This window comes from Phlebotomus papatasi, chromosome 1, assembly GCF_024763615.1.
Source record: "Phlebotomus papatasi isolate M1 chromosome 1, Ppap_2.1, whole genome shotgun sequence".
Classification (NCBI taxonomy): domain Eukaryota; kingdom Metazoa; phylum Arthropoda; class Insecta; order Diptera; family Psychodidae; genus Phlebotomus; species Phlebotomus papatasi.
Window position 1 is genome coordinate 96318700 of NC_077222.1, and position 14978 is coordinate 96333677.

Consider the following 14978-nt stretch of genomic DNA (forward strand, 5'->3'; position numbering starts at 1 on the left):
ATTAAAAATGGCCACTTGGGGTAAAAAGTAACAAAAGGTATAGAGCAAAAAGTAGCAAAAAGCGAAGCAATTTCTGCTGTCTCACGGCGAAAAGAAACGCCATTATCATGTCTCGCCGCTTGTTGTTTTCATTGGTCAAACGATTTGCGGTCTTTTGTGTGTTTCTTTCTAAAATAGCTTGAAAAGCGCTTTTCTCGTTTTCTCACTTTTCTCGCAGAGAAAACGGTGTTTTATAAAGGTGTAGATGAATAAATTTTCTATGAAAATATGTCCTCTAGGTATTTTTTCAAATTTACGGAAGCCTGTAATGAAGCGAATCAAAATATGACAATACCCCATGTCTGGTACTATTTGCCCCAGCATTTTTGAGAATAGTCACAAAATTACCTTTTAGAAATTGGCTCGATAAACATATTTCCTTACAAAATATAGGAAAATTACTCTCACAAATTTGTAGAGCGGTAAATTTCCTATAAAACTGCGCCAATTAGAAATTTTTGAAGCTCTCGAGTAGCTTGTTAAAAAATAAAATATCCGTTTTGTGACTTTTTGCCCCAGTCTCCCCTATTGAATTTCTTTACAGAAAACATCGGAATGCTTGCACCTCTGAATTTGTGCATATTTGGGAGTAAAAGTGAATGAATTTCAGAAATTTAATTGTTTATTTTTGTGTTGAGAGACTAATAGAAATTTTGTGTACTATTTATGAGTTACAAAGACTTTTCTCGGATTTTTTTCTTGATGGTTTTGAGAAAATTATTTCCATGTGTCCATGACTATCCTTTTCGAGCAAAACTTTTGGTATCCTAGGCTGGTTTAGCATTCCTTATCATGTTTCTTCAAAATATCCCAGTATTTCTCGATTAGCCGGATTTTATGCACAGTAAAAAAAAATTTACAAGGATAATCGTTGGTTTGCTTTTTTACCACGATTATTCTTGTAAAGTTACACAAATTATGTATTTCAACAAAACGTGTAATCTGAAAATATGTAATTTAAATTTTATGTAATTGTAAACCGTGTAATCAACTGGGAATGATTACACAGTTTTGTATATTTTCTTACATATTTCGTGTAAAATTGCATAGTTTTCAAATAAAAGATGTACAAATTACACAGTTTTCAGACAAAATGTGAATAAATTATACAAATGTGTATTAGTACACACGATTACATGTTTAATGTAAAATTTACAATGAAAATCATGGTAAAGCAGCCAAAAATTTTTTACTGTGTGGGCTATTGGGTTGTAGTCACGGGGCACATATTGGATGATCTTTCAGACCAACTTGTGGGGTCCTCGGCATAACGACAAGATGCGAGGTCTGGTCAGAACAGTGGACGAATGCTATGGTCACGATAAAGCGGCAGAAGACCCTTTTGAAGGCACTCCTTTATGTAAATCTCGCGTTTCATTATGCCCACCATGAAGAACTTTAGGCTTCTATGACCACAGAGGTGCAAATCGCCGTCCAAACCACGTTTTTGCTTGTAAACTTGGAGTAATTCTTGAACCTGTTTTTCTTAGTTACATCTGTCCGAGATTTTGCAGTATAAAATTGCTGGCCAGGAAGTTGTTTGAAGTCAACTTTTACGATCGTTTTATCATTCATCAGAATGTAGGGGAAAGTACTCTCCCTTTGAACGTTCCTGCCTTCGAATTATGTAAATTTCTTTTATCTTCCCTAAAACATTTATAACACAATTATTACGTAATTAACAATAATTGCCGATAAGCTAACTAATAATTAATAGAAGTGTGTAAGTCTCTTGGGAAAAATAAAAGAAAACTCACATTATTCGAAGGCATGAACGTTCGAAGGGAGAGTACTTTCCCCTACCCTTTAAAACGTTTAAAACTCTTCACAAGTTTGTCATTCGACCTTCAGGGCCTAGTTTTGGCCACTTGGCATTGCTTATCACTACGATGAGCTGCTGGCTTTGTAAGTAAGCGGACCATTTCACTTCTTGATCTTCTGTAGCAGGCTGAATGAGATACTGATTCTTGCCAAGCCAAAATTCGGAATAAGCCGAGATCCTGAAACCCAAAATCCATTCAGGATCTTTCAGGGTCATTCAGGATTTTGAACATTCGGGATTTCTTTTTTTAGTAAAGACAGGAATTTCTCCTGGGATCTAATCTAGAAAAAATCGGGGATTAGGTGTCACGTACTCTGACTGGCACTACTGATACTTTAATAAAAGAAAAGATACAAAATTCTTGGGATTACGTACTAAATTCAAACACTTATTTTCGGAATTTCGACGATTCCAGGAATTTGTCTCTTTGGGATTTTAGCTTTCGAGATGTTCGCTAATACTGAACTTGAATTTAATAAATTTTTGGTAAATATTAATAAAAATATATTTTTGATTCATGTTCCTGTAGACAGATTAATACATTAATGAGGATATTCGGGCTGTTCAGTAGAAGACTGCAAGTGAGTCTTGAAAAGAACTTCAGACGAGCAATTTCCCTGCCCTCCCCTATTTTACACATATTCATTATGAAAAAGTTTTAGCAATTAAAAAAATAATTAAATGTTAGTCAACTTTCTCATAAAAGTTGGTAAATAAATCAAACCAAGATAGAATCTTAAAATCTTACTTTATTTTCAGTTGGTATTTCACCAGAGAATTTCCAATATTGTTGACAAATGTTGTATAATCATCTATAGAAGTTCCATGCATTTTGCATTTTCCTTATCTAACACTTTGGGAAAAATTGCAAGAAAGTGCTTTAGTCATCAAAATGAGCATATTTAATGAGATGTATGAGATATCTCCCTCGACAGTAATACTGTTAGCAGTGCATTGAAAATGTTACGTATCTTGGTGCTCATAAGTGTTTTCCTTGGTGTTTTTCATTCACCAGCAGAAGCTCAAAACAGGGCTCCATCTCTTCCCCCAACCCCTGTAAATAAAGTGGCTCTTAAGTTGACAATCTGCGTGTAGACTATAATGGGAATTTATTTTACTACTTCAGACGGAAATTTTACGTCATCATGGGTATACAGCAGAAGAACATTCTGTTACAACACCTGATGGCTATATTCTGAAGTTACACCGCGTACTTCCACATGGTGGCAATGAATCCTCCACACATCAAGTGGTATTCCTGCAACATGGTGTCTTGGGATCTTCTGCGGATTTTCTTCTCCAGGGACCTCAGCAATCTCTTCCGCTTCAGCTTGCTGATGCTGGATATGATGTATGGCTTGGAAATTTTCGTGGTAATACCTACTCGAGAAAGCACAATACTCTAAGTGCAATGGATCGTAAGTTCTGGGACTTTGAATGGCATGAATTGGGTGTATTGGATTTGCCAACCATGGTCAATTACGCATTGTTGGTGACTGGTGAGAAGAAGTTGCACTTTGTCGGTCATTCTCAGGGAGCAACAGCTGCTTTTGTCCTGCTATCTATGCAACCACAGTACAATCGAGCTTTCAGAACAGTTCAAGCCCTTGCTCCAGTTACTTTCATGAAATACACCAAGTCCCCCTTTTTCAAAACACTATCTCGCATGACTTTTACCCCAGATGTTGTGTCTGACTACTTGGGTTTGGGAGAGTTTGTACCGTCGGCAAGGATGCTGGATTTGGGTGGAAGGATGCTCTGCAAAGACCATGCAGCAACACAGTCTCTGTGCCTGAATACCTTGTTCCTGCTTTCTGGTTTCGATTCTGACCAATTAAACAAGGTAAACACTAACTTTCAATTCAATGGACTCCATCCGTTGATGAAGGCTTGGAACACAAGCCAAGAGTTATGGAAAGAGTTGTTTTTCCTTCAGAGTTGACCGCATCGCTCCCACTATACCCGGTCCTCAAATATCATATTACTACACAAAAATTTCAATTTCTCATTATAGACTCTGCTGCCTGAAGTATTTTCTCGGCATCCAGCTGGGTCTTCCATCTATGAATTAATTCATCATGCCCAAAATGTAAAGAGTGGAAATTTTGCCCAGTATGACCATGGCACTGTTGGTAACCTAAAGAGATATGGATCAACAAACCCACCCTCCTACGACCTAACGAAGATTTCAGCATCTGTGACACTGCACTACGCTCAAAATGATTGGCTCTCATCGACGGAGGATGTTGAACGCTTGGCACAGAAACTACCCAATTGTAATGGCAAATATCTCGTGGCTGCTCCCAAGTTCAGTCACTATGACTTTATGTGGGGTACTGATGTCAAGCAACAAGTTTATGATAAAGTTCTTAAAGTGCTGAATAAACCATAATCTTGATTGTATGATATTGTAAAATTCAATAACAAATTGTTTCCTCTCTATGTACACAAAATCCATGTCAACAAATGAATAAAGTTACAATATATCCTTTGTGAGAATCAAGAGGGAAATCTAAAACAAGCAACTCAGAGAAAAATTTATTTTGCCTCCAAGGATTTTCCAAATTCCAGGCGAAGTTTGCTTGCGGAAACATAATTTTTGTATATTATAACCTAATGAAAATAATTCAACAATTGCACCATGTTTGTTATTGATTCTGTTCTCAGACTTCAAATAAATTTATAAACTTACAGTAGAATCTCGCTCAATCGACTCTTTCTCGATCGGGCGAAAAATTTTGTTGACAATTTTTACGTTTAATTATGAAACTAATTTGCTCAAATTCGCTGTAGTTCTTCCTATTTTATCGTGATCCTTTATAATTGAACACTTTTTGTGGAATTTACAAAGGCTTTAACGCCCAAATCTATCGATAAACCGGATGACATTTTGCCCCAAAATGCCCAATTGAGAGAGAGTCTACTGTAGTAGAGCAAAGTGGTCTGCCTTTGAATGCAGCAGCCTTTGAATATTTAATTTTTTCTCTTATTTTCCAAAGGAAAAACCCTATTCTCTAAACTATAGTCAATACAACTAACTATTTTCTATTAACTTCGATTAACAAAATAGAATTTTTGCTTTGGGAAATAAGAAAAAAATTATATGTTCAAAGGCTGCCGCATTCAAAGGCAGATCACTATCTATCAAAAGTTAATTGAAAATAAAAGAAATTTTCAGAGTCGTCCTTAAAAGGGACAGATAATCCTAACCGGCTTATGTAGGTGAGATTCTTAACGTGAGCAAACTCGGAGTGCATGCAAATTCGATTAAGAGCTGAAATTGAGAGTCGCCATTCAGTTATCTTGAATCAAATTCGTGAAATTATACAAATTTTGTATTTAAACCAAAATATCAAGAATTTGGATGAACTGGCACAAAAGTGATATATGGGTGAAATGTAGACCAGAATGTACTCTATAATTTTCCTATAGAACATGATCTCATCGATTACTCAGAAGCCAAGATAAGCGAGGTTTTTTGGCAGATTGTGAACGGAAAAATAGACCTTTCTTGACTTTTTCTCTTTAATTCTTCACTTCACTTCACTTTAATTCTTCATTCTTTAGTGAAGAATTAAAGAGAAAAAGTCAAGAAAGGTCTATTTTTCCGTTCACAATCTGCTACAACCTATTAGACCGAAAATTCCTCCGAGGTTTTTTGTTTCTTAACTCGTTTTTTCATCCAGAGTGCCCCAAGTAGTCATTTGTTGAACTTCAACTATATCAAAGAATTGTTGTATTTTGTGGGACTTTCCATTTAAAACCATATTTTAAGTGTCTTGGTCGAGTAGAGGCAGTCAAATTGGCATCTGAGTGGTTTCAAAGCGTTATTATGGGAAAAATCAATTTTTTCACACTTAAACGGCAAAATCGGAGTGATAGCGTAGTCTGACCGGAAAATGATGTATGGACGAAATGTAGAGACAAATGTCCTCTACAATTATGTCAAAGTAATCATCAAAATCGGTTCAGCGACAGTCGAGATAATTGAGGTTATGTGATATTGAAATTGGTTTTTCGACTGTGGCGCCCCTGGTGTTGGTCCCACGAAGTTCAAATATTCTAGAAAGTTGTAGCATTTGGTGAGATCTTTCGTTTAAGCCCTCATTCATCAAAATCGGTCACATAGAACCGGAGATATGATTTTTTGAATTTCGTGAACTTTGACCCCTCATATCTCCGGTTCTATTGAAACCACAGCGCGCATACGCACCATTTTGAAAACGTCCTAGACTGGACTACAACATACTAAAATTTCATTAACTTGCACAATGCCGTTTTTGAGAAAAGTGACTTTGAATTTCGATGAATTTTGACGCTATCACAGCGCCACCTGTGGTGACTTTTTGAACTTCCATCTGAAAGTGCTCATCGAGACGAAACCAAAAAGGTAAAATTTAGGTCGATATGTTAATTAGAACCGGAGATAGAGGCCGGTCAATGTTCGAACTTTGACCCCTTATAGCTCGGGTCAGGGGTTATGGATCGACTTAAGGTTTTTTTTGTTTGATAGGTATAATCAACGGCTACAACATACTAAAATTTCAGCCCGATGCACAATGGAATTTTTGAGTTATTTAACTTATAAGATTTAAAAATTTTCTTTTTAATAATAGCGCCCCTAGCGGTGGTTTTATGAACTTGCGATGTTAGAAAGGGAAGTGGCATTTCACGAGAGCTTTCCAAAAAGCCCTCACTTTTTAAATTCTGACAATTAGAACCGGAGTTATGGCCATTTTAAGAAATTTTTTTTGGACCCTTATAGCTCGGGTCAGGGGGGTCGGGGGACCTTAAGTTTGGTATTGATGGAAAGTTCTAAGGTCCAGCTATAACATACTAAAATTTGAGCCCGCTCGATGCCATAGGGGCGGAGCTATTGAGAAAACAAAAAAAGGGGGGTCTTCAAAATGGCGGAAGGAGGGGTGGGGGGTGGGGGGTCAATGCACCAAGTTGCAATTTTCACCCGATATATAACCTTTGCCGAAAACCGCAAGTCGATATCTTTTTTAGTTTAGGAGCTATTAAGCTCCAAAGAGCGGCCGGCCGGCCGGCCGGCCGGCCAGCCGGCCGGCCGGCCGGGAACGTAAAATAGCCACATATATATTCGTGATCAGGAAGTGGCGAAACACATTTTGGCCAAGTTTGAGGTCGATCGGACGACATGAAATTTTGTTAGGATTATAGTAGGTGAGATTGTTAAGAATCTCACCTAATAACCCTAAATCCCCCCCAAATTAGGGATACTGAAAACTTGAAGGCAATAATCCCTAACCGTTTAGTCTCTAGCTCTAGACCGATAACAGACAAAGACGCTAATGTAATTTTTCTGTAAGCTTCACGATTTTAAAATATTTCAAAAATTTACTTATTTGCAAACAGGAGTCTTTTACGTAGGAGCTATAAAAGCCCAGTTAAGCTTATGTTACCTGAGATTCTTTACAAGTGACTTTGGAGTGCTTGCAAATAACGGACTGCCGGAAAATTCGATTGTGAGTTGAATTTTAGAGGTAACGAATCGCATCGAGCCAATTTTATCCGCTTCTAACCCCAAGAACAGTTTGCTCGATGCGATTCTTTACCCAAAAAATTCAACTGAAAATCGAATTTTCACGAATTCCGAGTTGCAAGCACCCTGACTTGCAAGCAGTCCGATGTCGTGTTTGTAAAGAATCTCAACTACCATAAGCTTGTCTGAGCTTATCACTAGTCATTTCTTATTCTGAATAGCTTAAGTACAGATGACTAACAAAAGAAAAAAAATTTATTGAAATCGGTTAATAAACGATTAATAAATCGGTCAGTAAAATTAGAGATAAAGTCCAGTCAATTTCGATATGGTAAGGACCGGGGCAAATTGACGTTCAGTGCGAAAGGATGGGACTCAACGTTAGAAAGACCTCGACCTCAGTTATAGTATAGGGGAGACTGGGTCAAAATTTGTCAAAACGAAAATGTCAAATATTCACTATTTTCTAAAATAAAAAAGACTGAGACTTGAAATTTTTATTACAGATAGCCTTCATGAATCTTCTTAAACTTACAAAGTTTCAAGAGATTCGAAGAAGGATTATGTAAAATAAAAAAAATAATGAAATTTTGAGCCCTATTTTTGGAATATTTGGCTTACAGAAAATATCAATACTGATTAGCTCAATTTAAGCACATTTCTCGTTAAAATAGAGTAAAATTATCTTCGATAAGGTTGTAGAGAAACAAATTTCCTATAAAAATATGTATATTTGATATTTTTAACGTTTGCAAGAGTAAAACGTCACAAATTATCCGAAGACTGACAAAATTTGCCCCATCAATTTTGAGAATCTCCACAAAACCGACTTTTAGAAAATGATTCGAAAATCACATTTCTTTCGAGATAGAGGAAAATAATCTTCTGCAGTGTTGGAGAGCAGTAAATTTCCTATATAAATTATAAAACGTTTAAGTTTTCTCAGAACTTTTGCCCCAATCTCCCCTACTAAAATTTTATCGAAATCGTTAAACACTGAAAATACAGTCAGGTCTAGACGTTCTTCATTATACTTCAGGTCAGGGAACATCAACGGAGGAGTGTGACTTACCGTTGGAAAGGTTTTGACCTCAGCTACAACATACTAAAAATTAAAAACAAAAAATCATCCAGTTTTCAAAATATTCGAAATAAAATTTTCGAAACCGATCAAAGTAGTTACACCTCCACCTAACTCCAAACCTTGCAAAATTCAATAGAAACAGATACAGCATTTTCTACCTTTACGGACAATTGGAACCAGTACAGCCCATAACACTAATAAGGATTTTTTGAGAATAGGGAAGACTGGGGCAAAAAGTCACAAATCGAAAAATTCAAAATTCAATATCTTCCAAGGTAAAAAGATAGCGGCTCAAATTTTTTTCTATAGATAGCCTCCATAGACCTTACTTAATGCCGTAAGTTTCTTAAAATTCGAACAAGGAATTTAGAAAATAAAAAATATCGAAATTTTTAGCCCTATTTTTAAAATACTTTCCTTGCAGAAGTTAACAATTATTACCTACTTATTTTCCAAAATTGATGCACTGGTGAATATTTTCTAAATAATTTCGATTCTTTGAATACGAATCCGCTATCTATTTTAGAATTTCACAAAGGTTCTTTTCTCCAGAAATCCTTTTATTAAAAATGGCCAGGTGGGGTAAAAAGTTACAAAAGGTATAGAGCAAAAAGTAGCAAAAAGCGAAGCAATTTCTGATGTCTCACGGCGAAAAGAAACGTCATTACCATATCTCGCCGGTTGCTGTTTGTTTTGGCCAAACGATTTGCAGTCTTTTGTGTGTTTTTTTTTTCTAAAATAGCTTGAAAAGCTTTTTTCTCGTTTTCTCACTTTTCCAGTAGAGAAAATGGTGTTTTACAAATGTGTAAATGAATAAATTTCCTATGAAAATATGTCCTCTAGGTATTTTTTCAAATTTACGGAAGCCCGTAATGAAGCGAATCAAAATATGACAATACCCCATGTCTAGTACTATTTGCTCCAGCATTTTTGAGAATTTTCACAAAGTTACCTTTTAGAAATCGGCTTGATAAACGTATTTCCTTACGAAATAGAGGAATATTACTTTCACAAAGTTGTAGAGCGGTAAATTTCCTATAAAACTGCGCTAATTAGAAATTTTAGAAACGCTCGAGGAGCTTGTAAAAAAATAAAATATCTGTTTTGTGACTTTTTGCCCCAGTCTCCCCTACTAATAAATAATATTTCTTATTCTTGTATGAAAATTGTAGCTACTTTCTAGTGCAAAGATGATTTCGCTTAGAAAAATTAGTAATATAAAAATTAAAAATTCAGTCATTAAGGTGAGATTTTGAAAATTCCCTACTTTTGAGCTTAAATATTAGGTGAGATTCTTAACAATCTCACCTACTATAATCCTAACAAAATTTCATGTCGTCCGATCGACCTCAAACTTGGCCAAAATGTGTTTCGCCACTTCCTGATCACGAATATATATGTGGCTATTTTACGTTCCCGGCCGGCCGGCCGGCCGCTCTTTGGAGCTTAATAGCTCCTAAACTAAAAAAGATATCGACTTGCGGTTTTCGGCAAAGGTTATATATCGGGTGAAAATTGCAACTTGGTGCATTGACCCCCCACCCCCCACCCCTCCTTCCGCCATTTTGAAGACCCCCCTTTTTTTGTTTTCTCAATAGCTCCGCCCCTATGGCATCGAGCGGGCTCAAATTTTAGTATGTTATAGCTGGACCTTAGAACTTTCCATCAATACCAAACTTAAGGTCCCCCGACCCCCCTGACCCGAGCTATAAGGGTCCAAAAAAAATTTCTTAAAATGGCCATAACTCCGGTTCTAATTGTCAGAATTTAAAAAGTGAGGGCTTTTTGGAAAGCTCTCGTGAAATGCCACTTCCCTTTCTAACATCGCAAGTTCATAAAACCACCGCTAGGGGCGCTATTATTAAAAAGAAAATTTTTAAATCTTATAAGTTAAATAACTCAAAAATTCCATTGTGCATCGGGCTGAAATTTTAGTATGTTGTAGCCGTTGATTATACCTATCAAACAAAAAAAACCTTAAGTCGATCCATAACCCCTGACCCGAGCTATAAGGGGTCAAAGTTCGAACATTGACCGGCCTCTATCTCCGGTTCTAATTAACATATCGACCTAAATTTTACCTTTTTGGTTTCGTCTCGATGAGCACTTTCAGATGGAAGTTCAAAAAGTCACCACAGGTGGCGCTGTGATAGCGTCAAAATTCATCGAAATTCAAAGTCACTTTTCTCAAAAACGGCATTGTGCAAGTTAATGAAATTTTAGTATGTTGTAGTCCAGTCTAGGACGTTTTCAAAATGGTGCGTATGCGCGCTGTGGTTTCAATAGAACCGGAGATATGAGGGGTCAAAGTTCACGAAATTCAAAAAATCATATCTCCGGTTCTATGTGACCGATTTTGATGAATGAGGGCTTAAACGAAAGATCTCACCAAATGCTACAACTTTCTAGAATATTTGAACTTCGTGGGACCAACACCAGGGGCGCCACAGTCGAAAAACCAATTTCAATATCACATAACCTCAATTATCTCGACTGTCGCTGAACCGATTTTGATGATTACTTTGACATAATTGTAGAGGACATTTGTCTCTACATTTCGTCCATACATCATTTTCCGGTCAGACTACGCTATCACTCCGATTTTGCCGTTTAAGTGTGAAAAAATTGATTTTTCCCATAATAACGCTTTGAAACCACTCAGATGCCAATTTGACTGCCTCTACTCGACCAAGACACTTAAAATATGGTTTTAAATGGAAAGTCCCACAAAATACAACAATTCTTTGATATAGTTGAAGTTCAACAAATGACTACTTGGGGCACTCTGGATGAAAAAACGAGTTAAGAAACAAAAAACCTCGGAGGAATTTTCGGTCTAATAGGTTGTAGCAGATTGTGAACGGAAAAATAGACCTTTCTTGACTTTTTCTCTTTAATTCTTCACTAAAGAATGAAGAATTAAAGTGAAGTGAAGTGAAGAATTAAAGAGAAAAAGTCAAGAAAGGTCTATTTTTCCGTTCACAATCTGCCAAAAAACCTCGCTTATCTTGGCTTCTGAGTAATCGATGAGATCATGTTCTATAGGAAAATTATAGAGTACATTCTGGTCTACATTTCACCCATATATCACTTTTGTGCCAGTTCATCCAAATTCTTGATATTTTGGTTTAAATACAAAATTTGTATAATTTCACGAATTTGATTCAAGATAACTGAATGGCGACTCTCAATTTCAGCTCTTAATCGAATTTGCATGCACTCCGAGTTTGCTCACGTTAAGAATCTCACCTACATAAGCCGGTTAGGATTATCTGTCCCTTTATTATACGCAGCAAATATAGAGATTTACAAAAAAAAATCCTACATTCCTATAACCTTTTACTTTGCAATTATGTATGAACTTTGAAAAAATTGCTTTAAATTCTCAGAAAAAATCATCTTCTCTATGGGACACCCTTGATACCCGTGTTCTAATCATCCTAAAAGGGTTAAGCTTCAACCAGACGATTTTATTACAATAAAAAAATATTGATTAGCTAAAACACGTGACCCTTTTGGTAATTACATTGAACTTTCTCGTCTGAGGATTATTTTTCATTGAAGCACAGAACACCAAGATAGAAGATTATTATCAATATACTCCGTGTACATAATATATAATGAATTGATGAACATAAAATTCTAATCTGTATCAAATGCTATATTCAGCGATAATCAGACTAGCTTGTAATCTGCAATACATAAGACGAACATGAGACTTTTTTATATATAAAAGTTAAATTCTCTTTTTAAATTTCAACAATGAAATATACGTAAAGAGATTTGCTATCTGTCGCTACCAAAAGTCAAAATAAATCTTCAGATAATCAGTCGATAAGATAGCAATAAACTTTATAAAAGGACGCACACCTGCAGTCGCTGTTTAAAGTGAATACATTTACCGTGAAGTGGAACAAAAATCTTTTGCAATGCTGCGAATTTTAATATTTGTAGCTGCTGTGGTTTATAGTCAAGCTCTTCCAGCTGAGGCTCCAGCAAGTATCTCAGATGTTTTAGATGAGATACAAACACCTGTGGAATATAATGACCCACTTTCGAGATTTCCCTCTGTGGCAAGTTCAATTTCCTTTAAAGACAATTTGTTCTATGTTCAGTAGATGAGAACTCTTTAATATTGTAGACTGAAATGATCGAGTCATATGGATATCCAGTGGAAACTCATGTGGCCCAAACTGCTGATGGATACCTGTTGACTATGCATCGTATTCCATATGGTAGGGCTCCTGGTGCTGGACCGGCTCCCAACAAACCGATAGCCTTCCTTCAACATGGACTTCTGTGTTCTTCTGCCGATTGGGTTGTTATCGGTCCTGACCGTGCGTTAGCTTACTTGCTCGCTGACGAAGGTTACGATGTCTGGATGGGAAATGCCCGAGGAAATACCCATTCCAGGGCTCATATCAGTATTAATCCGGATCGTCGGGCTTTCTGGGATTTCAGTTGGCACGAAATTGGTATACTCGATCTTCCGGCTATGATTGACTACGTCTTTAGAAATACAGGCCAGTCGAAGCTTCACTACGTTGGTCACTCTCAAGGAACAACATCCCTCTTCATCATGCTTTCCCTTCGTCCTGAATACAACAATGTTATCCTTTCGGCACATGCCCTGGCTCCTGTAGCTTTCATGAACAACCTTCGTAGTCCATTTGTTCGTGCATTTGCTCCATTCGTCAATTCTCTTGATACTATAACAAGTCTTCTAGGCATGAATGAATTCATGCCGAGCAGTACTATGATGCAGATGGGAGGATATTTGACTTGCAGAGATACCTCACCTTTCCAGGAAGTTTGTGCTAACGTCCTCTTCCTAATTGCTGGTTTCAACTCTGAACAATTAAACCGGGTAAGTTTTTCTTTAACATGTAATTAGGCAAATTTTTAAAGCGGTCTTTAGACTAGAGCCTTAACCTAGTTCCTGAAGGTCTGAAAATCCTAAATAGCAACCAATTTTACTGTTTTATTAGAAACTAATAGGTCACTTATCCATAATAATCCAATTCTAAGCTATTTTTCTCAAAACATCTTGATTGCTAAGAAATTAGAATAGCCAAATGGCTAAGCATTAGGTCTTAAGCCCGTATAACAATCAAGAACATTTTCCAGACCAAACTTCCATACATTATGGCTAACACACCTGCTGGAGCTGCAACAAGGCAATTGGTTCACTATGGACAACTCTACAATTCTGGACATTTCCGTCAGTTTGATCACGGACGACTTGGCAACTGGGCAGAATATGGATCATTCTCACCTCCAGACTATCCATTGGACAGAATCACTGCCCCTATCGCTCTGCATTTCAGTGATAATGACTGGTTGGCTGCTGTTACTGATGTCCATCGTCTTCGTGCAGAACTTCGTAATGTCATAGGGGCATTCCGTGTTCCATTGGCTGCATTTAATCACCTTGACTTCCAGTGGGCTGTTGATATTAGACCATTACTCTACAATAGAGTAATTAGTCTGATGAATCGCCACAACGACTAATTGAGTTTTGAACTAAAGTTTTTGAAAGCTTATGTCCTCATGCTAAATAATTCATTTCATTCACTAAAAGTACTCTTCACAATATTTACAACATATAAAGTACACTCTGAGTGTTATGTCCTAGACACACTGACGACTTAAGCCGAGAGATGACTTAATGGAAAATTATGGAAATGTAGTTTGACCATCATATCTAATATAATTACACTAAGCAATTTCTCGGCTAATCCTCAGGTCTGTCAAGGCCCTTACGCATTTATCATTCTCAACAATCAACAGCGAAAAAAATTATTGAACCGTAGTATTAATCCATTAAAGTGAAATATTTAGGGCATGATTTTTTGGAATAAATCATAAATGTTATATAAATAAAGCAAGTGCAAAAAATAAAACAAGTGCAATCATCGCGATCTCTTTAATTTTTGATATAGTTTAGAGATTGCCTAGGCGGTCATTTCGTCCTTAAAATACCGTAGGATCATTCTTAATAACGGATTTAAAGTCAAAGGTTAAAAGCCTACAGATAGGATGTACCTCTACCGAATGGGATCAAGTTTGAGTTTGTTGGAAAGGCTCCAAAATTTCTGATGTCACTGAACCAGTTCCAATTGGTTATGAACTGGTAATGAACCGGACATGAACCGATACGTGATTTTTGTCCGAAACTCGTATTCTACTACAATTAAAGATTTCATCTTTAATGAGAATAACACTATTTGTCAAGTTAGAATTCTCAATCATTTTTGGGCATGAATGAAGTTGAAATTAATTCAATTCAATATTAGAAGTCTGCTGACAATCACTAATTTTTAGATTGGTGTAAATATTTACTACCAGATCATAAAGAACAATTAACTTGCAGTAATCATAAATATGAATTGGTAACCAATTTACATTCATAGAAACATGAAAGTCTGATGCCGACATAATTTCGCATACAAAGTTTAAACTTTTATGATTATGTGAAACTCGTCAAATTTGAGCAATCAAATGACAATTCGCAATATGATTATTAC

General features: G+C 36.5%; 2 protein-coding genes across 2 annotated transcripts; both read left to right on the plus strand.

Moving 5' to 3' along the window:
- Positions 1-2705: 2705 nt before the first annotated feature.
- On the plus strand, positions 2706-4386 carry LOC129809898 (lipase 3-like). The gene is made up of 3 exons (XM_055860045.1): positions 2706-2917; positions 2988-3704; positions 3876-4386. Exons 1-3 carry the CDS (start codon positions 2822-2824, stop codon positions 4251-4253), a joined length of 1191 nt encoding a protein of 396 aa, XP_055716020.1. The 5' UTR covers positions 2706-2821; the 3' UTR covers positions 4254-4386.
- An 8212-nt stretch (positions 4387-12598) lies between these two features.
- Positions 12599-14360, plus strand: LOC129809899 (lipase 3-like). The gene is made up of 2 exons (XM_055860046.1): positions 12599-13318; positions 13579-14360. Exons 1-2 carry the CDS (start codon positions 12599-12601, stop codon positions 13960-13962), a joined length of 1104 nt encoding a protein of 367 aa, XP_055716021.1. The 3' UTR covers positions 13963-14360.
- Positions 14361-14978: the final 618 nt, after the last annotated feature.

Bases quoted from the DNA above. Each gene is read 5' to 3' on its own strand.
- LOC129809899 (XM_055860046.1), top strand. From the start codon at position 12,599: ATGATCGAGTCATATGGATATCCAGTGGAAACTCATGTGGCCCAAACT. The intron at 13,319-13,578 runs GTAAGTTTTTCT...AACATTTTCCAG, and splicing joins ACTCTGAACAATTAAACCGG to ACCAAACTTCCATACATTAT.
- LOC129809898 (XM_055860045.1), top strand. From the start codon at position 2,822: ATGTTACGTATCTTGGTGCTCATAAGTGTTTTCCTTGGTGTTTTTCAT. The intron at 2,918-2,987 runs GTAAATAAAGTG...TTACTACTTCAG, and splicing joins CATCTCTTCCCCCAACCCCT to ACGGAAATTTTACGTCATCA. The intron at 3,705-3,875 runs GTAAACACTAAC...TTCTCATTATAG, and splicing joins ATTCTGACCAATTAAACAAG to ACTCTGCTGCCTGAAGTATT.